The sequence below is a fragment of the Dendrobium catenatum genome, unplaced genomic scaffold (genome assembly GCF_001605985.2).
Source record: "Dendrobium catenatum unplaced genomic scaffold, ASM160598v2 fragScaff_scaffold_594, whole genome shotgun sequence".
NCBI classification, from domain to species: domain Eukaryota; kingdom Viridiplantae; phylum Streptophyta; class Magnoliopsida; order Asparagales; family Orchidaceae; genus Dendrobium; species Dendrobium catenatum.
This window is the reverse complement of record NW_021319056.1, coordinates 718818-741190: the sequence shown is the minus strand read 5'-3', so window position 1 is coordinate 741190 and position 22373 is coordinate 718818. Positions and strand designations below refer to the sequence as shown.

The 22373-nt window shown below is 36.5% G+C and overlaps 1 protein-coding gene across 9 annotated transcripts in view; it reads left to right on the top strand.

Annotated features, from left to right (window-relative positions):
* Window positions 1–21184, top strand: part of LOC110115964 (protein NARROW LEAF 1) — a 26909-nt gene extending 5725 nt beyond the window's left edge. For 5 of the 9 annotated variants that reach the window (XM_020849386.2, XM_020849384.2, XM_028694916.1 and 2 more), the window contains exons 3-7: window positions 1940–2510; window positions 2690–2833; window positions 11067–11307; window positions 19804–20304; window positions 20379–21184. In XM_020849386.2, coding sequence (XP_020705045.1) covers window positions 2019–2510; window positions 2690–2833; window positions 11067–11307; window positions 19804–20304; window positions 20379–20794 — 1794 coding nt within the window. In that variant the 5' untranslated portion in view covers window positions 1940–2018 and the 3' untranslated portion in view covers window positions 20795–21184. The remainder of the gene's footprint in view (window positions 1–1939; window positions 2511–2689; window positions 2834–11066; window positions 11308–19803; window positions 20305–20378) is intronic. The other 4 variants (XM_028694918.1, XM_028694917.1, XM_028694914.1 and 1 more) reach the window with 3 other exon arrangements.
* Window positions 21185–22373: the final 1189 nt, after the last annotated feature.

Genomic DNA, 22373 nt, shown 5'->3' with positions numbered 1-22373 from the left:
TCCAATATTGTTGATTGCACTCGGAAGTTGGCCATTGGAAAAAAAATATTGGACAATAAGTATACAATAAATTGTTCCCTAACAATCTCGATGGGCGTTGACGAATCCAATTTCAGAATATCATGCCTTATGTCATTTGCTGTTTTACCAGCAATTGTACTAGTCCCAGGTTCAAATTTAATACATCTGTTTGGTAAGTCAATAATCAACGCTATTTCATCAGAAGTGAAAGTTAAAGTCCGGCTATTAATAACAAAACTTTCAGATTCGTTATCCCACGTGGACAATAACATATAAACAATAAGAACATTTTGTGGGAACCGAGGTAGTAATAGGAACTGATTAATTTGTAACTCACTTAGGCTACTAACAAACTGATCCCCAAATTTCTCAACCAATTCATTACAAACTTCTCTAAATCCTGAAGTCCGACATCTGAAATGAATCTTGGGGGTATATCCCTGCATAATAAAGTGTAACAAACACTAAGAAAATAACAGTTTTATAGAGTTATTCCGTGAAAAACTACGTGAAATAAATAAGTGTAACAAATACTAAGAAAATACCGAGTTTTCTTAGTACCGAGTACCAAGTTGTACCGAGTACCTAGTAACACGGTAAAACAGAACCCTAAACCCTAAATACACGTCGTTTAGGATTCTGTTCGATTTACTAAGGCAAACCTAACATGTCTACGAAATGTGTACCGAGTTTTATCAACCAGTAACGACGTTTACCGAGTTTAATCATCAAATACCGAGAAAATCGAACAAAACCTAGTACCAAATACCGATTAGTACCGAGTTTTAGAATGCGTACCGAGTTTTAAATACAAGCAGAAATGTTTACCATATCCCTAAAACTCGGTACTGTTAGATTGCTAACGATATAAACAATATCAAAACAATGATATTTTTTCGGTAAATCGTTTCGAACCTCAGGCATTATATCAGCGACGATTTTTGAATGGAGAATACGAAGAACTACGAGTTGAAATGCTGGAGAACTCCGAAGGATTTGCTGGAAATCTAAAAAACAAAGTAAACAGTAACAGGGATTCGAATCTCCGTAAAAAGGTGAAGCGTCGCACTTCGAAGTGTTTGTGATGTTTTCCATTTAAAATTTTAACACGTGCGATAACCCAAAATACAGCGGGTCGGGTCGGCGACTTTTCTTCATGCGACGTGGCGTCAAAACATTGGTGACCGAACGTAGAGGAGCGTACGTTCACTGGACTAAATAATTGTTCCTCTCCCTCCCCTCCCTGCCATATGCTTATTTTACTTAATCACTGCCTTTTTGACCATACAGTTCGTTTCTATGAAGAGAATTAACAATATGCTGCTGAGTTTATTTTTGTAATGCAATTACATGCCAATTGGAGGGAACTATAGGAGCGGGATCTTATTTGTATCTTATATGACCTCTCTAAACCATCTGCTACTGAGTCAGTGTCTTATTCATGATACAATTTGTTTATCTGAAAAGAATTAACATTATGCGACAGCGTTTGTTTTTGTAGTACAATTACATGCCTGTGGGAGGGAACCATATTTTATTTTTTAATTGTGTCCTGTTAAAAGTCAAATTCTCATTTAAATCTAATAAAGATATATCATTTTTAATATTTTCTAACCAAGTCTTTTTAGGTTTACCTCTGTTAAGAAAGGTAGAGGTAGACCTAAAAAAACTTGATTAGAAAATATTAGAAATGATCTATCTTTATTAAATTTGACTTTTAACATGACACAATGGCAAAAAAGGATTCATGTAGCCGACCTCACGTAGTGGGACAAAAGCTTGATGTTGTTGTTATTGTTGTTGATATCTTTCCTTATCAGTTCCTGATTGATTTAACTCTGATTGCTTTCTCTTAATGTTCTTATGATTATTCATTATCAAATATCTGTGTGACAAAATGTAGAACATTGCCTTTTAGGATTCTTTTCTATCAAATTGTTGATTGAGCCTCAGAAGAGCTCAGAATTGGTTTGATGACGTCCTAGAATTTAGCTAACATGAAAAGACCTTCAGAGACTTGGGGCCTCCACTCAGGCTCAACACAATCAGCGGAGTCTGCCTTGGATATGGAAAGGAGTGTATGCGGTAATCAGAACCCATCTTCTTGCATTGTTTCAACACTCCAGCCTTATGCATCAGGAGCTCAACATTCTGAAAGTAATGCTGCATACTTCTCTTGGCCTACCTCAACTCTAATGCATGATTCCGCCGAAGGCCGAGCTAATTATTTTGGGAACCTTCAGAAAGGGGTCTTGCCAGGTAATCTCGGTCGCCTGCCAAAGGGGCAGCAAGCGACAACTTTGCTTGATTTGATGACTATAAGAGCATTTCACAGCAAAATCTTGCGGCGGTATAGTCTTGGGACTGCAATCGGTTTTCGCATTAGACAAGGAAAGCTGACCGAAACACCGGCAATTCTTGTTTTTGTTGCTCGGAAAGTTCACCGGAAATGGCTCAAGCAGATTCAATGTTTGCCAACTGCCCTTGAGGTAGTGAATTAGTATTTGTTTGAACTATTTCTTCATATTTTTTATCTGCTGTGCTTTGGTAATAACTTGATTGCAATAGTGAGTAATTTGAATGCTGACACATGTTCAACAGTATCTTTTCAATACTAACGTCTTTATTCTTTATGATAATTAATCATTGTCATTTACCTTTTGTGTAGGGACCAGGTGGTGTGTGGTGTGATGTGGATGTTGTAGAGTTTTCATATTATGGTGCGCCTGCACACACTCCAAAAGAACAGTTGTACACTGAGCTTGTGGATGGGCTGCGTGGAAGTTATCCTTGTATAGGTTCAGGTTCTCAGGTATCTGTGGTGTTCTTATCCAGGTTCTTTTTTCCAAGGCTTATTTAGTTGAGGTGTGCCTCAACTTTAAGGTTATTTCTAGGTAGTCTGCAGTTTCCGAACCCTACTATTATGTATAGGTTACAGTTCGGTTTATAATCAGCAGGTACTCTCCTAGAGGGGCCCTCCAGTGGTCCTATTATTTCTAAATATTAGGATCATATTATTCAATTATTTCATTGATCTGTTAGGTTTATATTTTTCTCTTAATAGTTTTTCATCATCAGTATAACAGAATCTGGAGTATCATGTGATGTAGAATGAAAATCGCTTTGCTAGGGAAGATGGCCAAACTCCAAGTGACTCACAAAATTTGAAAAGCCCCTTCAAAAAATCTGAAATTTTATGGTGTTGTAGTGGAAACAGTCCAGCGAAAACTGCTGGACAGCAGTTTTATTTTTCCAAACAGCAGTTATTAGGCTTAGGATGACTGGAGACGTGAGAGCAAGGGTTGGAATTCCTTGATGGCAGTCTTAGAAAACAGCATATTCCATGTGGGAAGAGTTTGGGAAGGGTTTAGAGTAGAAAACCAATGTAAAGGTGTTAAAAAAAATTCGGCCAGCAGGGGAATACGGGACAGAAGTTGGTTTTCAAAATTAAAAGGCTGAATTTTGGTAAGAATTGAGAGGTGATTGCATAAGTAGGGAATTTCGGCTAGGTGAAAATCTCAGATTTTGGAAGTATTTCCAAAGAGCTCTGAGTTAATGGGGGAGTTAATTAGGAGCATTAATTGGCTCTTAATTAGGCAAAGGAAGGAGGAAGAGGGGACGACATATGAGAGAGGGAGGGAGAGGTTTTGATTTCAAATAAGTGGGCCCCAATTACTTAAGTGAATTAATCCTTAAATCTGAAATTAAATTTCAGATTTAAAGCTGCGATTAATTCCTTAATTAAAGGGAGGAAATTTAGGGGGCATTTAACTCCTAATGCAAATTTGAAATTTGAATTTGAAATTCAAATGGCATGCAATTAAATCCCTTAATGAAGCATTAAAGGAGGTGACTTAAAGCTCTTTGATTCGAATTTAGGAGTTATGAAAGTGAAGCAATAAATCAAATTTTGAATTTAATTTCAAAATTGATTTCAGGAAAAAAAAATTACAAAATTGCCCCTTGGGCTACAACACTCAAATAAATTAACCTAGGGGTAAAATAGGAAATAACATAAAATAGAAACTAAAATGCAGAAAATAATTCATAAATGACAACTTAAATCAGAGCCGTCGATTTACGACGCCTCCTGTGATAGATGCGCCAGATTTTCGTGCCGATGTCCGCATCATCATGATTGCCTCTAGTTTTCATAAATATCCTTTAAGCATAAACACAAATGGATTGATATCATGAATACTCTTTTTCACGTGCATATTACCTTTTTTTTATTGTCAAATGAATTCTTACCATGAATTACGGGGGTGAAAGAGAAGTTTCAGATTTAGCATATTATATATTTAATTTCTGTTTTGGTTATGGTCCTTTACATTTAGAATTTCGCAGATGATTTCATAGTTTACTAACATATCTATTTTACCTTTCCATTTAATGAGATTGCCCTGTTGTTACAGTCTTTTAGTTTGAAGGCATGATCTCGTTATTGTATATAAACAAGAGATGTCGATCAGTTTAAAAATTTATTAATAATTACATCTAATCTCACTTTCAAGATGGTTTGCATTCTTTGAAAGAGGCATCCAAGCTAAAAAAAAAAAAAAAACTTAACACTAGTTTCGTGAAATATGATTAATCTACAAGGTTATATGGGAAAAAAAAAAACCATTGATAGTACAGACCCTTTTTGAGGGTCATTTTGTCATCTTAAACACTTAGGCATACCAGGACATCTTTTTGGACCATTTTTCGAATCTTATTTCAAAAGTTTTGGAATTTATTTTCCTGTATGACAATTTTAGTGATACTGTCCTGTAGTTACAATTTCTTTAGTTAGAAGGCAAGTGAATCTCATTTCACTCTCAAGTTTGTTTGCCATCTTTGAAATGGGCATCCAAGTGATAAAGGTAATAAAAAATATGTAGAGATTGTCTGGGGATATGCAAAAAAATTTAGACACTCTAGTATGGTGAGATATGATTAATCTACAAGGTTAAATGTGAAAAACATAAATAATTGATAACAATAATAAAATTGACAATTTTCTAGCTAATTTAGATTTCAAATCAAGTGTTATAAAGCATGGACTCTTTTAGATGGTCGTTTTGTCATGTTAGATATTTGGATACTAATGGGAAATTTTGTCAATTCATCATTTTGTGAAATCTCATTTTATGGTTTCTATAAAGTGTTCCATACTTACTGGACATCTCTTAGAAGTTTTTTGGACACTTCTTATAACATTGTAAATATGTGTTTAGCATAGATTACACGTGCACCATGCCACTCTAATTATGAGAATTGTACTTGATCGGGCTTGAAATGAAATTATTTTGGACAATTAGAAGTATAATTTAGAAGTCTATTTGAATTATGTGTGCAGTGATTTTTTTTAAGTATACATATTTCAAATGTCTTTTCTATCATGTCTTTTTGTCTTATATTTTCAAGAATTAATGTGTTTTATGCATGTGTCCTCATGTTTATGGCTATGCATTATAAATCAATTGAGTTATAAATAAGGACCAACCTCAAATAATTGGTATGCAATTGAAATAGCTACATTTAGCTATTTTACGAAGCATTGGGGTACAAATGTTTAATATTTTCCTTAGAAGGTCATAGCCGTCAATATACCTAGTTAGTTTTGTCAATAGAATATTGTTGTAGAACTAATTCACTATTTACACCTTCCCTAATAGTTAAAAAACTCTAATCACCATGACCACAGAAAGGGGCTGATGCTATTATTGGCATGCCCCCATCAACACCTTCAAGTTTTGTAAATTGATTTCCGATTATCAGTGGCTTGCTCTCTTCATTCCCTTTTTTATCCATGTCCACTTTGTGAATCCTAACAATGCCTAGCTTAAAATTGATGAAATTTGGGCAATGATCGACATTAATGGAAGTTTCAATGACAATTCATTTCTTTTGAATAGTCCAAAGTAAAATAGCCATTGTGTATGGATATTGCATCCCAATAAGAGATCCATATAACATAGCCTCACATTCTTGTGTGCTCCAAAAATTTGGGTTGAACTCTGTTGAGATAGTTTGTTTCCATGTCAATTTTTTTATAAGAAGGATTATTACAAATAAGACACTACCTAGATGTTTTGCCCTCATTTTTTGTGAGGACTTTATGATCTAATTCTAAGTTTCTCAGAAGCACACAACCCTATAGTGAATTATCCTTCCTGATGATGAGTGAGAACTTCCCATTAAAGCTAGTTGATAAGCATGAAGTGCATAATGGATAGTAGTAGTAATTTTATTTTAAGATTAGAAAATTCATCACCTTTAGTATAAAACATATCGTGAGAGAAATGATGACGAAATTGATCAAGAACTTATGATTCGTCTCGGTTTGTCGTGGACATGATCTAATTTGTCAAAAGAGGTAGTTGAACCAACCTGATTAGAGGATCCTTGTTGCAGTCATGGGTTGTGTTATTTAGCGCGGAGTCTTATAAGCTCCGGGTGGATGATTGTATGAGGGGACAATTATAAGTCTATTTTAACTAATAGGATTTTTTTCCTTATCAAGTTGCTCTATAATTCAACACTTAGGGGATTTAGGATGATTGGGAACATCCAAGCTTTGGCCATGTTCATAATTTAGTTGCATCATTTTGCAATGAAATCTCCCGGTCATCGGGCCCTACTCATAACTGTAATCAAGCAATGTCATTTTGTAGTAAAATCATCCCATTAGAGAATACATGTCATGTATTTTTTTTAAGATCATAGTGAAATACTTGATATAATATTAGCTCTTTGTGAACTGAGGTGGTAAATTGTCGCAGAGGATGGATGGTTATTTTTTTAAGGTTTGATGTGATTGCTTTGCTTATATATATATACTTTGTATTATATTTTGAATATTTTATTTTTTATGAAAATTTTGGCCCTAGAATAAATTGCTTTAGGATTTGGGAAGACTTGAAAATAGAGTCCACTTCATTTTAGAGTTTAATCAACACGACCGTCATTGGATTGTTTGAATTATTGTATTTTTGCCATTTTGAACATTGTCCTCTTTACTTGCTTGCTTTTCTAAGATTATGCTTATGGGGTTCAAGCCTTGTTGAGTAACTCAACTCTAAATTTTGAAGAGAATTTATTGAGTTTTCAAAAATTGTTGCATGATTCTCTTAGTATTGGAAATTTAAGCTTTTTTTTTTGCTCAGTCATGTAGATTTTATGTTCGAGTTTTTAGTATATTTGTTGAAGAACATATGGATATCTTGACTTTGGGTAAATTGATGTATCTCTTGAACTTGCATGCCTTTTTTATGTATTTACACAGTGCATTTGTAAGCTTTTCGGGCATTTATATAGTGCACATGCACAAGCGCTTTTTGGTATATTTATAAAGTGCATTTATATGATTCATGATGTACATATATACCTTTTATGCATTTGCACGATATGTTTGCATGTTTTTTATTACACCTTGCTTTTTAACTTTTTAATGCATTGGTATGATGTATTTGCTTGTTGTTCAATATAGTTGCATGACTTTTAGTGCATTTGCATGCTTTTCAAAACACTCGCATAATACATTTGCACAATCATTAATGTTCTTGTGTGGTATGTTTGCATAATGCACTTACATAATGCATTTGCACATGTTTTGAAGCATTATACTTGAGTTTGGAAATTATTTTGTGGTGCATGCGCATGATTTGCAACTGCCCAAATTTAATTTCTTACATAAATATTTTGATGCTAAAATACATACAAGCATTTTCATTTGAGCTTTAAAATTCACATTCTATCCGGTTGCAAGTTAATGTTGCATATCCGGTTTCAAGTTTTTAATAATTTAGATTCTTCTTCCACATTTCAAGCAACCTTGTCTTGCTTGCATTTAGTTCTCATCTCTTGTTTAGACAGAACCCACAAGAGCATTCCTTTGCCTTTAAGTAGAAGCTCTCATTATGGTCATGTTTTAAGTTCAATAATAGTTTAAAATTTTGAGTGCATTGGAAGTCAATAGGTCTTGTTTGTGTCGTAGGAGAGTTATCAAGTTCCATTTTATCCAATTACGTGTTCAAATATGCGACGGATTTTTTTTTTGTTCTTATTTTATAAATTTGTATTCTCGTTTTCATTATTTTTTGTTATATTTGTATAAAAAAATAATTTTGTTCTATTCATTTTAAATGTGGTCACTGAAATTTTTAGTAGCCTTCTGGCTTCTCCTCTGCCTAAATGGCATTTATTTAGGCCTTCTCACCACACTTAAAAAAATCTTGCATGATGATTGATGTTTAGGACATTGTGGCTGAAAGTCATCAAACCCGCTATGCATAAAATAGGTGCGGCTTCAACACCTTTATGACAAATGCACATAGGAATTTCCTTGTCATGTTGGAACCACACATGCGGGTACTTATTTTATATTTTTTGTCACATTAGAACAACATGCATGAGTACTTAAATTTTAAAGGCTGTTTTTATTATTCCTTTGTGCGCAAGATGACTTTATTGATAACAAGGTGAGGGGATGAAATTATTAGAGCAAATACACACATTTTATCTCTTTTCTTCCCCCCTTCTCTCTCTCTCTCTCTATATATATATATATATATATATATAATTTTTACTCTTTTTTATCGATAAAGAGAGTGAGGGAGAAAGAATTAGAGATAGAGAGGAGGAAGAGAGCGAGAGAAGGTAGGGGGGGTAAGGGAGATGCCTGATGACTTTGACGTGGTTGCCGACGAATTTGATCGATGAGGTGTGATGGTTGGGTTGTTGGAGTTCATCAATGAATTGAGGAGTTTAAGGTCAAGAGATAGTCGAGGAAGGAAGAAAATGTGCAAGTCTGATTGATGACTAAAACAAGAAGGGAAAACATAGAGAGTAAGGAACAAGCAGGACAAGCTAAATGGGGTCGTGTTGGTGATGGGGAAATTGAAAAGGCAACGAGACCGATGATTTCAACTGCAACGTACAAGGGAGAAATGGGATTAGCACCGTGTAGTTTGATAGGGAAGAAGAATTCTGGTGGAAAGAGCTTAGTCGTAGTTGGGTGTTGCATGATTTAGAGTGGTGGTACAGTTCACCAATGAAAGATAGAGGGAAGGCAGTCAAATAATGTGATATGCTAAATATAATGTTATGTGCAAGATTTATTTATTTATTTTTTTTGCTTCAATGCACAAAGTTTAAAGCAAAGCAGATTTTTACTTTTTAGAACTATCATGATGTATATGTATAGAGATAGAGAGAGAGAGAGAGAGAGAGAGAGAGAGGGAGGGAGTGAGTGAGTGAGAGAGAGAGAGAGAGTAAAAGCTCAAAAAGTCCCCTGACTATTAGTAAATGTCCAATTTATTCTCAGACTTTCATAATGCCTCAATTTAGGCCCTCGACTTTTAAAAAATATTTGAATTTAGTCCCAAGGCCAAAAGTAACATTTAAAGTTAACCTAACAATTAAATATGAGGGTATTTTGAGTATTAGGGTGTATATGAGATTATATTGTTATTTTTATATATTTTATCATTTGTTATATTAAAATAAATATAAAAATCATTATTGAAAATAATTTTTAGACAATTTTCATATAAATATGCTTTTGTTTGCAGACAAATTTCAATAAATATATTAATGCATTCAATAACAGTAATTTCCAGCTATTCGAATAAAATAAGAAAGGAATCGAATATATAAAGAGTGAAGTGATGAAAGAAAATTTAAAAATAAAAACTAATTGTGTATTGAGAGACCAATTAGAAATCAAGAGATAGAGTTAGCATGAGCATGAAGTGAGAGAGTGTGAAGATGAAGCGTCGAGAAGTATGGATGATATATTGAGATGCATCCTAGAGAAGAAGCTTGTGTGCTAAAAGCTACTAGTGTAGGAACAAGAACTAGTGAAAAAACTTATATAATATGCACTAGAGCTTAAATCGAAGAATCATCAAGAGACTAGCTCCATATAGATAACCAATGAGCAACCATATAACAACTCCGAGAACCATTGAAGGGAAGTAAGCATTCATGCCCTAATTATCATAGTAGATGTTGAGATGAATCAAGAAATATAAACCAAGATTTTGTTTTGAGACGGAGCTAGCTAAGCACAATGCCACAATGTGATGCAACAAAGCAGTGCAATGCACGCACTTTGTTGTGATCTTGTGCTTTGCAAGAAAATGATGCACATAGCCAGCACATTATTTCACATAGTTCAACATTGGCTCTAAATCTATTTTAATTTAAATTTTTAGTAAGGCTAAATTACTTTTTTTGATCTTTTTTTACTGTCTTCATGCTTAATATATATAGTTGTTCATATATCCTCATTCTTACTCAATATATTTAAAAATATGAAATCAAGTTTGAATTACTTCCGCACTAGGTAACAAACACCCTCAAATGGTCAGGCATGTTTGATTAGCTGGTTTTATTTTTTGCAGATATTTTGAAAACACAACCTGAGGTGTTTTCACTTGTTTAGTTGTTTCCTATTATGAAAATAGGAAACAAATACGCATCCAAACATGTTTTTGTTTAAGTGAAAATAAGTGGAAGACATAACACAGCCAAGCAAGCCCAAGAGTTCAAATACTAAAATATAATAGCGCAATATTACCTGTGGAATTAAACAATCAGATTCCCTACTGGTCTTGATTGAGGCTTCGATTGGGTTGACTTTCTTATTGCTTCTTAAAATAGCTTACTAGTACAAAAGTTAAAATTTTTTGTACTTGAAAGCTGCTTTAAGAGCAGTAAAAAAGCCGTCTCAAACGAAACCTGAGTTGGATGCCCTGCTGATGAAGCACCGTTGTCAACCGTGCTTGTACTCTTCTTTTCTGCGCCTAGCAAACATGGAAGCTAGAGCTTATAAAATAACTATTCTTTATTGAGTTCATGACTTATTTTGTGAAACATCAAGTTTTGCAATGTATTTATTCACTTTGTTTCTCTTACTGTATACATTCCATGCAACTGAATTATTAGTAAATGCGTATTACTTTTGTGGTTCACGAAAGAAAAAAAAAAAAACTTGTGTGGATGGAAAAACTACGCAAACAAACCAATTCATTCTGACACCTAATTTCTTTCTTTAGGTGGCAAATCTGGAGACTTATGGAACTTTGGGTGCCATTGTGAAAAGTAGAACGGGCAACAAACAAGTTGGTTTTCTTACAAATCGGCATGTTGCAGTGGATCTGGACTACCCCAATCAGAAGATGTTCCATCCATTACCGCCCAATCTTGGGCCTGGTGTCTATCTTGGTGCTGTTGAGAGGGCAACATCTTTTATCACTGATGACCTCTGGTATGGCATTTATGCCGGAACAAACCCAGGTAACATAGTTCCAAATTATTTATGCTGTAGCTTTGATTCTCTAGTACTAGTACTGAAATTAACCATTTTTCTCAAACAAATTGTTCTTTTAAATGATAAATATACTAGTGAAACTATTACATACCTTAAAATTTCTTTATTTTTACATAATTAAAATATGGAACTTATCAAATTGTTTGCAAAACAATGACTGATGCAGCAGCTAACAGCACAGTTGCTAAGGTGGGCAGCAGTGCAAGTGCCTAGGTGGGGAGCATGACCTCCTTTATCACCTATAGGAGAAGAGTCTTGGGGGGTAACTCTTTGTGAAAGATATAAGGGGTATTTCTTATAGGATTTTAGGTTTTATGTTTGAATTTTATTTGCTGCAACAGTTTTTGTAGGAGTTTTTTTATTTCTAGTGGCTGCTAGGAATTGTGGGAGAGACAGTTCAGCTCTCGAACAGCGAATCAACTTGTTTATTGTCTTTCTTTGCTTGGAGATTAGTAATTGCAGCCTCCTTGGTGCTATTTCTGGATCTATCTGAAGTAAGTTTGCTGTTTTTAATATTATTGTGTGTTGTTTTTGTCATAAAATCCTATCAAATTGATATCAGAGCATGATTCGGGACCGATAGCGCCAAAAAAAGTTAATGCTTTGGGGTGGGGGGTGTTAGGGTTTATGTTTGAATTTTATTTGTTGCGGTAGTTTTTGTGGGAAGTTTTGGGTCTGCTAGGAATTGTAGAAGAGACGATTCCCCTCTCGAACAGTGAATCAAATTGTATCTTATATGTCTTTGCTTGGAGATTAGTAATTACAACTCCCTTTGTGCTATTTCTGGATCGATTTGAAGTAAGTTTTCTGTTTTTAATATTTTTGTGTGTTGTTTTGTATATAGCCGGTCTGAGGTAGAGCATGTGGAGCACTTAAGGGTCATGTTAGTAACATTGAAGGAGCATCAGTTGTATGCCAATTTGAAGAAGTGTTCTTTTGCACAATAGAGGGTGGAGTATTTGGGATATGTGGTGTCCAAATCAGGAGTAACTGACTAGCTGTAGGTCTTTCCAGGATATAGGCAATGTTATAATGGCCCTTACCCAAAACCCTAAAGGAGTTGAGGGGTTCTTGGGACTCACAGGGTACCACAGAAAGTTTCTGAGGGGATACAACTTTATAGCATGGCCATTAATCGAGCAATTGAAGAATGATTGTTTCAGATGGGAGGAGGCAGTCACCTAGCCTTTTGAGCTGCTGAAGAAAGCCATGACGACTATCCCTGTATTAGCACTACCTGATTTTAGTCAACCATTTGTAGTAGGGACTGATGCATGAGGCTATGGGTTGGGAGTAGTTCTCATGCAGACTCAGAGGTCCATAGCTTATTTCAACTAGGTGTTGACCACTAGGACAAGGTTGAAATCACTGTAGGAAAGGGAGCTGATGGCAATAGTGTTGGTAATACATAAGTGGCGACCTTACTTGTTGGGACGACACTTCATAGTAAAGATCGACCAAATGAGTTTGAAATTTTTGTTAGAGCAGAGGACGATGGCAGAGGAGTATCAACGGTGGCTTTTCAAGTTGTTAGGTTACGACTTCGAGATTCAATATAAGCCTGGGATGAAAAATAAAGCTGTAGATGCTCTCTCCAGGCGTAGTAAAGACCCTTAGGTTATTTGTTCCTATGGTGGTGGATTGGGAGGCCTTGAACCGTGAGAACGAGTAGGATGAAGAGCTGAATAAGATCAGGGGAGATTTATTGCCATACTGGTTACTCTTTGATGTGTCAGAAGCTGCTATATCAGGGACGGTTTGTGCTCTCGAGGACATCACCACACATCCCTCTCTTGTTGCAGGAGTTTCATGGCACAACTATTGAGGGACATTCAGGAGTCATAAGACATATCATAGACTGACAACGGAGCTATACTGGGTGGGCATGCGAAAGGATGTAGAGGTGGCAAATTGTGATGTGTGCCAAAGACACAAATACCTGTTTATGGCTCCAGGTGGTCTTCTATAGCCTTTGACATTACCCAAGAAAGTGTGGAAGTGGTGACTATAGACTTTATTGAGATACTACCTAGATTAGAAGGGTTTACTATGATCCTAGTGATAGTGGACAGTCAGGAGTGATAGCAAATCTGCTCATTTCATTTTCTTATGCCACCCATACACTGCGGTATTGGTGGCAGTCGCATTCATTAAAGAGATTGTTCGTTTACATGACATACTTGAAGCCATTGTGTACGATCGGGACAAGGTCTTTCTGAGCCACTTCTGAAGGGAGTTATTTAAGATGCAGGGGACTATCCTGAAGCAGAGTACATGATGAGGACATCAGAAGATCAACGACTGCGATCTAGAGTTTATTTTTTTATTTTTATTTTTATGTCTTATGTACTAGTTATTAATGTTTTTCCCATTTTACCCTTAGGAGTGATCAAGTAGTGTTGTTGCCCGAAAGACATTTTAGTCTTTGCTATTTTCTTTTCATGAGGCCTATTTATAGGCTAACTTTCTTGTATTGAGGATGATGATTAATATGAAATTTTCAACTTGTGTTTATGGATCTCTTTGTTAGTTCTAAGTTTTCTCTCTTGGGATGATCTCTTAGTGAGTTCGTGAGAGAAGAGGCTCAAGTGGGGCAAAAGCAATACCCGTCAATCTTGGTGGATTCCAAGGTTCGCGGTCCTATTATATTTCTTGTTCTTTTATTTTTCTGCTTGCATTGAATTCCCTCTCCCACCCATTCTTCCTCATACCCCGACCACCTCTTGCTCCCTTCCCCAAACCCGAAAACCCCACATCCCCCCACAGGCCCTCCTCAAGCCCTAGCCACCCGCAGGCCACCAAACCCCATAGCCGCTGGTCCCTCAGACCTTCTAGCCGCCGGCCTCTCCCAAGCCTCCATGAATTTTGAATTTCAAAATTCAAAACCCCATTCAATACTTACATTATTTGAATTTTCTCATTATGGAAAGTTTTTTAATCTAATTCTAATTTAAATTAAAATTAGATGAGATTTGATATTCTTATTCCTTAATTAGCTAATTCATTGAGGAAGCATTAATTACTCCCCATTCAGCCCTCAATCGAATACTGCTACTATTCAATTAGTTTCCTAATTTGGGTTGATCCAAAATCAGTGGGAATTTGAATTCAAATTCAATTTAGATTTGATGTCAAATCTTACCATAATTCCCTAACCCAATTAGGTAACTAATTACTCTTCATAAATCTGAGTTCAAAATCAGATTTATTCTCCTACATCAATTAAGAGCTTGGGCCCACATTTAATTAATACTAATCCCTTGATTTGCTCCCCTAATGGCCGGCTCTTTATTCCTCTCCAATCAACATTTATAGGCCTTCATTTTGGATCCAATTAATTATTTCTCTAATCACTTTTCCCTCCCACCATCCATTACATTCAAAATTCAAATTTAAACTTCCCCTACCCAATTGATTAGGGAAATCTAAAATCCTGCCCAAGGAAAATCCGTTCCTGCTGTCTTGGGCCTCCAAATGCTAGCTGCTGTTTAACAATTCCAGCAAGCTTCTTACTGTTGTCACGCCGTCCAGAAGGTTTCCAAACCTGCTGCCTCAAATTTCTGGACATTCAAACTTGCTGTCCTGAAATTCCTGCAAAGAAAAATCAACAGTTTCTCTGCTAAGAATCCTCCTGTTGCTGTCCAAAGTCTTCTTATGGCTGCTGCTCAGATTTTCTAAGTTATAAGGTTGCTGTCCATAAGAATTTCAGCGGTAGAAACAGCTGTTCTGCTGATCAGAAGTCCTTCAACTGCTGCCCAATTCTCCAAACAGAATCCAGGTTGCTGCCCAAAGAAAATTCAGCCAAAAGGGGCGACTGTCCTGACCGGGAAGATCTTCTGATTGTTGTTCCAAGTCCAAAACCCAGAATTCGGTGAACTCTTTCCCTTATTCTTTTTTTTCTAGTCACTTTCTAATGTGGAATTAATTGATTCACTGAGATCATGTTAGTTTTATCCGCTAAAGCCTAGTATTTTAAAAAGTGAGTGAGTGAGTGGGTGATGTAGAACGAAAGCACCGGCTTTGCTATGGAAGATGGATTTCCTCTCCGTAATCTGAAATTGTTCCAGCTCACAAAATCTGAAAATTTTTCTTCAGGTTTTTGTTCCAAAACCTGAGAAAATTCTTAGGTTCCAAGTAGAAGGAATGCTTCACGGGAGGAGTTTGGGAAATAGATTAGGAAGTAAGGCTTAGGCAAGATTTTGTTAGAAATGACGTACATGAAATTAATTCCTTAAGGAAATTCGAAATAATACCAAGCCAAAGCAATTAAGGAGGAAACGGAAGAATTGGCCAGATTTTGGAATTACTTCCAAATCAGGGGGCTGAGAATAAATGGACAGAATTGACGTTAGCTTAAGCTTTGAAATTTCGGCTGGCAAAGAGAGAGAATGCTTCTAAAGAGGCTTAGTAATAACTTAGGAAATAAATCCTAATAACCCTCACAGTGGGGCCGGTGGTTTTCAAAGCCAGCAAGGGAAATTAATGCTCTCAGATTTAAACTTAAAATGAGTTCAATTTTCCAATTCAGTGACTTGATTTGAGGAAATATAATTGGAAATAAAACTTCAGGGAACTTCGGCTAGAGCTAGGAATCTGACAGTATTTTAAATGTGGGAATAGGAAATAGGAAAGAAATTTCCAATTCCAAATTCAAGGGAGAAGAGGGATTTATGGGTGATTTCAAATTATTTCCTAACTAAAAGATGAGATTAGGAAATAATTCAAAAGGATTGATGGGATAGGGAAGGAGACCGGCGGCCTGCATGGGTGAAACTTGAGTTTGGTGCCATGTGTGCAAGCTTGCCTAAAATAGTTTTAGACTTAGGAAATTAATTAAGTAACTCTATTTGAATTTGAATTCAAATATTGTTAACTTAAGAAACTTACCTAAAATAGATTCGCTAATTTAGGACAGATTTTCAAAATTCAAAATGTTTCCTTAAATAGGATTTAGGAAATTTAGGAAGGTTTATTTGAATTTCAAATCAATTGAGTTTGAATTTCAAACTAGTTCCAAATTCGTTCAAGCCTAAATTAAGAAACTTCAATGGGATGATGAAGGGAGGTGGCCAGCGAGTTGTGAAGAGGTGGCCGGCGGGTTGTGAAAAGGTGGCCGGCGGGATTGTGAAGAGGTGGCCGGTGGCTTGGGTGGAGGATGGGGATGTCGACAAGGAGAAAATGAAAAGATAATAAAAATAATAGAACCACGAACCCGGCCGTCTCCAAGGTTGGTGGGTGATACGATTGCCCTTCTCCAAGGAACTCAAATCACTAGCCCGGACCCATCCTGCGGCTGTTGACAACTTCGATTCCTCTCATAGGAATCTCACTAACGCTCTCTCACAAGAAGAACACAAGTGTGGGAAACAATTTTTCATCTTAATCAACCATCCATTATAATAGCTTAAGGACCTTATTTATAGGCCATAACATGGGAAAATAGAAAATTACAAAAATGCCCCTTGGGCCATAACACTCAAATAAATTAACCTAGGGATAAAATAGAAAATAACATAAAATAGAAACTAAAATGCAGAAAATAATTCATAAATGACAACTTAAATTAGAGCCGTCGATTTACGACACCTCCTGTGATAGATGCGCCAGATCTTCGTGCCTATGTCCGCATCATTGGGTCTGCTTCATAGTGAATATTCTCATTGTTAGCTTAGGGATTATCGTTGAAAACCACTCATATATGCAATGTTAGATTAATTGGATGTTTTACGATCTTAACTTCTATGCATGTGATTTAGCCTAAGCTTGTTTTACCGCTCTTTGTGTTTTATTTTGTCGTTCACAAATCAATATAAAGATATTATTATTGTGGTTTCTAACATTAAGCATGCAAACTCCCTAAGTTAATCATCCTTGCATGATCGTTCTACATCAGTACAGCTTACCACCCCCCCGACGGATGACCAAACTGAGGTGGTGAATAACAGTGTGGAGACTTATCTTTGTTTCTTTGTATCATATACCACCAAAGATGTGGGCTAACTGATTAGCCTGGGCAAAATATTGGTATAACACTTCATATCATACAACAGCTCAAACAACGTCATTTAAAATCCTACATGGGAGGGATCCCCCTCATATAATACATTATGGGCATGGCAACACACCATTATCATCAGCGGATTTTGGAAAAATTGAAGGAACGTCTACAGAGAGCACAACAAATCATGAAAAAACAGGCAGACGGACACAAGAGAGACATGTACTTTGACGTAAGGGATAGGGTCTATCTGAAGATCCGACCGTGCAGACAAAAAACTTTGGCTCAGTGAAGGAATGAGAAGCTCTCCCCCCATCACTTTTGGTCCTATGAGGCTCTGTTTAAAATTGCACAATCAGAGGTGCGCCTCTGCGCAATGCAAGGCAAAAACGCCTTATTGCCTATGCAATTCTGGTTCCTCATGAGGCGTACGCCTCTTCCACTGTGAGGCGCGCCTCAAGGTGAAGAAGCTTATTTCACTTAAGTTTAAGTGAATGCCTCAAATTACTGGGACCCATTCACTTAAACTTAAGTGAAATAAGCTTCTTCTTCCCCTTTCATACAGCCTACCAGAACCAAGCAGGCAAAAAACCACACGTCCGCTCGGCCGCCCCTCCCGCACGTCCGCTCGACCTCCCTTCCCGCCGCCTCTCTCGCCGGCGCCGCCTCACTCCGGCGAACTTGAAGTACCCGACTACCCTCTAGGAGAAGTCCACAAATAATTTTAGGTATTTTTTTAGTTCAACAAAAGTTTTTTTTAGTTTGAAAGAAAATCTAGGGTTTTAATTTTTTTGAGATTTTTTATTTTATTTTGCATTTGTGCTTTAGAAAATATGGTTAGGGGCAAGGAAAAGTTTAATACATCATTGAGGCGTGATTCTTCTTGAAAGTACAGTGTACAAGTTGACGTAGGAGGCGGCGAGAAGATGTATGTTTATTTAAAATGCAATTTTTGTGATAAAGTGGTGAAGGGAGAAGTAACTCGCATGAAGGAACACTTATCTGGCTCACATAAGAATGTAGCACCTTGCACAAATATTTCAGATAACGTGAAGGAGGAAATTACAGCTTAAAAAGAGTACGACGGCCAAACATTTACAACATGAGCAATTTGATGAAAGGGTCAAACATGGTGCTTACTTTGGGAGCGAGAGTAGAAATGGCTCTTCCTCCACTATATATAATAGAGGTGCGCAGGGTCCTATGGACCAATATATGACTACTCCTGGAGAGGATAGAGGACAAGCACAGATGATTCGTTGGAAGAACCATTTAGTGATGAGACTTGATTGGATTATATATGCCCCTTCTTATTTGTACTTTGGGAGTTTTAATAGACTATAATTTTGTAGTTTTGTACTTTGAAACATGATTTTATTGCATCTCTTTTCTTAATTTCCACTAATTCCACTTGTCATTTAGATGTTTTTTATTGTATGATAGAATCTTGCTATTATTTACCTGCTGAAACCCTTAAATTCTCATTTATGCAATTCTGCGTCCGTGAGGCTTACGCCTCACATCGTCTCGAGGTTTACGCCTCGCCTCACGGACGAAAAACGCCTCGAGGCTTATTTACGCAATTTTAAACCTTGCTATGAGGTAGTGGAGCACATTTGCGCAGTGGCATATCGCCTACGGTTGTTATCGACCTCAGTCATCCATCTCGTATTTCATGTATCACAACTAAGACGAGCCAGTGGAAACCACACACCCTCGCCCACACTATCGGCCACACTGTCAAAGGATATGGAGGTGCTGATAGAATCACTGGAGGTGAAGGGGTTGCTCTAAGAAGACAAGGGGATAAGGGAGGTGCTGATTAAGTGGAAGGATTTACCAGAGTATGAGGCGGGATGGGAGCCTTACAATACCATCTAGAAGCAGTTTCCCTCTTTCCACCTTTGAGGACAATGTGACTTTTTTTGGAGTGGAATATTGATGCAGCAGCTAGCAGCATAGTTGCCAAGGTGGGCAGCAGCCCTTGTGGCCAAGCAGGGCTGATGACCTTCTTTATCACCTATAGGAGAAGAGGCTTTGGGGGGAGCTCTTTGGGAATGATGTAAGGGGCATTTATTAGAGGATTTTGGGTTGGGGGGGGGTTATGTTTGAATTTTATTTGCTGCAGCAGTTTTTTTTTTGTGAGTTCTTGGGTTCCTAGTGGCTGCTGGGAATTTTGGGAGAGATGATTCACCTCTTGAACAGTGAATCAACTTGTATCTTGGCTTTCTTTGCTTGGAGATTAGTAATTACAGCCCTCTTGATGCTATTTCTGGATCTATTTAAAGTAAGTTTGCCATTTTTAATATTTTTGTATGTTGTTTTGGTCATCAAATCCTATCAATGACTTGTTATGTTCTATTAGTTAGTATAACAAAAGTGAGCCCATTCTGGGTTTCCTACTTGATTATTGGATAATGATCTGATACCCAAACATATTTCTTACATTCTGGTGCACCTGCAGAAACATTTGTACGAGCTGATGGGGCATTTATACCATTTGCTGATGACTTTGACTTGTCCAATGTCACGACATCAGTTAATGGAGTAGGTGATATTGGAGATGTTAAAGTTATTGATTTGCAGTCTCCAATCAAAAGCCTCATTGGAAGACAGGTGGTGAAGGTTGGAAGGAGCTCTGGTTTGACGACAGGAACAGTCATGGCCTATGCTCTTGAGTATAATGATGAGAAGGGAATATGCTTCTTCACAGATTTTCTTGTTGTTGGAGAGAATCATGAGACTTTTGATCTTGAAGGAGATAGTGGTAGCCTTATTATTTTAACAGCGCAAGATGGCGAGAAGCCTCAACCAGTAGGTATCATTTGGGGTGGGACGGCGAACCGTGGGAGATTAAAGCTTAGGAGCGGTCATGGTCCAGAGAATTGGACTAGTGGTGTTGATCTAGGAAGGCTTCTTGATCTCTTAGAACTTGACCTGATCACAACTAATAAAGACCTGCAAGGTTTGTCCTACATTAGATATCTAATAAAAATATTTTGTACACTTTTTAATTGATTGATTTTTCCATTCTTGAAGAAGCTCTGCAGGAGCAAAGACTTGCATTAGTTGCAGCTGTGGATTCAACTGTTGGAGAATCATCTCTTACCATCGGCAACCTTCCAAATGATAAGGCTGATGACATTTATAAACCTCTTGATATTAATCTTGTTGATGGTGCTGCTGGCTCAGGAATTAACGACTGTTATAAACAATTAGAGTTCCAAGTAGATATAGTAGACACTGTGAAGAATGTGGAGGAGCACCAATTCATTACTAGCTTTGCAGGTGCTTCACCATTGCACAAGAACCAAGAAGATAATCCTGAACAGAAAACACTTTCTGCTCTTAGGAACTCATCTGAAGAAGATGTTTGTGTTTCCTTGCATTTGGGCGACCGGGAACCAAAAAGACAGCGATCTGAGCCAGCATTTTCAATCGATTCTCCCAAATGAATTACTGGAGCTTTTTTTTTTGTTGATGTTTTTTATTACGCGAGTAATCTTCAATCCACTGGCACCATTATTTGTCCTGTGAATGGAAATGCTGCGGCAAAGTTCCACAGCATTTTCATTTTCCAGCTTTCTAAGTTATCAGAGTTTAGTAATCCAAAATATTTTTCTGTTTCTTCCTACAGTTTTGCATGTTTCAGAAGAGGACTTGATCCAGAATTTTAAAATGGAAATTCTTAGAACTAAATCAGAAACTATTGCTATGAAGAACTCGATTTAGATATGTTGAAGAATTGCTTAAATGCTCAGCTTGTATTCAGCTAACTATTTTTTGTTGAATATAAAATATCTGCTAGCTTTGCTCAGTGAAATAGAAGTGCTTAGCTTATCTTACCCCCTCAGATGTCTAGATTTATGTTCCTCTGCAAAAATCTGCTTGTTCACAGTTGCTTGGAATTAACTTTTTATAGCAGATTGAATGAATCTGAATGAGCATTTGTATTTGATCTTTTGAACTATGTATTATCTTCTATTGTAAAATTTCAGAAATGCACCAGCTTTGTTTATTTAGAGAAAAAAAAGAGAGGTTTTTATGGACAAATGACAGTAAAATCTGCTGATACTTCTCTTTATTTTTTGAGAATTTTGAAATTTGATCCTATGATCCCAACAAAGAAGCACTCTCTGAGTTTATTGTCCTAGTATTTGAAAAACGGGGAGCATTCAAGCAAAAGGAGGTGGTGGAGTATGTTGAGCCTTCCATGGATCTTATTTGTCGCAGTACCTAAGGAGATGGAGATCAAGGATGCACAATGTTGAAGGTGCAGGAGTACATCAAACTCCAATTAGAAAGAGATTATTCTGTGCGGACAACAGATCATTCAGAGGCGAATTAGAATGTCCTACGTCACCCGATACATAGTGATATATAGCGAATGGGTAACGTGATGCATTCTGATTCACTTCCGAAACCTCACAATTGATCTGATCGCACTTCTTCGTATCATGGCCAAGATGCTTGTTGCTTCATTCAAATTTAGTTTTGAATATGTTGGAGTTTTGATTGATTTGAACAACTTTTAAAAGACTTAACGGTCCAAAGAGATTTATAAATTAAAAAGTAGTTTTTTTTCTCAGTGGTGGTATTTTAGTAAAAAAAATATTTTGGAGGACATGTGACTAAATAAAAATAGAATGTGCATGCTTGTCCTAATAAACATAATTTGAGAGATATAAAGGCAATTCTTCTATTAAAATTTGGTATTATTATTAAAATTTGTTATGAAAATTTTGCTTAGTTTTACCTCATATTCCATGATAGATCTTAATAGCATCATCAATTAAAAAAAAATCCTATTAATATTATTAGGATTTAAAAAAATTGTGACATCAAGCAAGAATTAATTGTTCTTATTTGTAAAATTATTTGAAATTATTATTATTGTTTTTAACTAAAAATCAAAATTTTTAGTTTGGGAAAATTTTTTGCATCCCCTCACTTAAAAGTTTGATTTTGTAAATGATTTATGAACTCAAAAATATTTGATCTTTATTAATATAATATGAAAAGAAAAAATTTCAA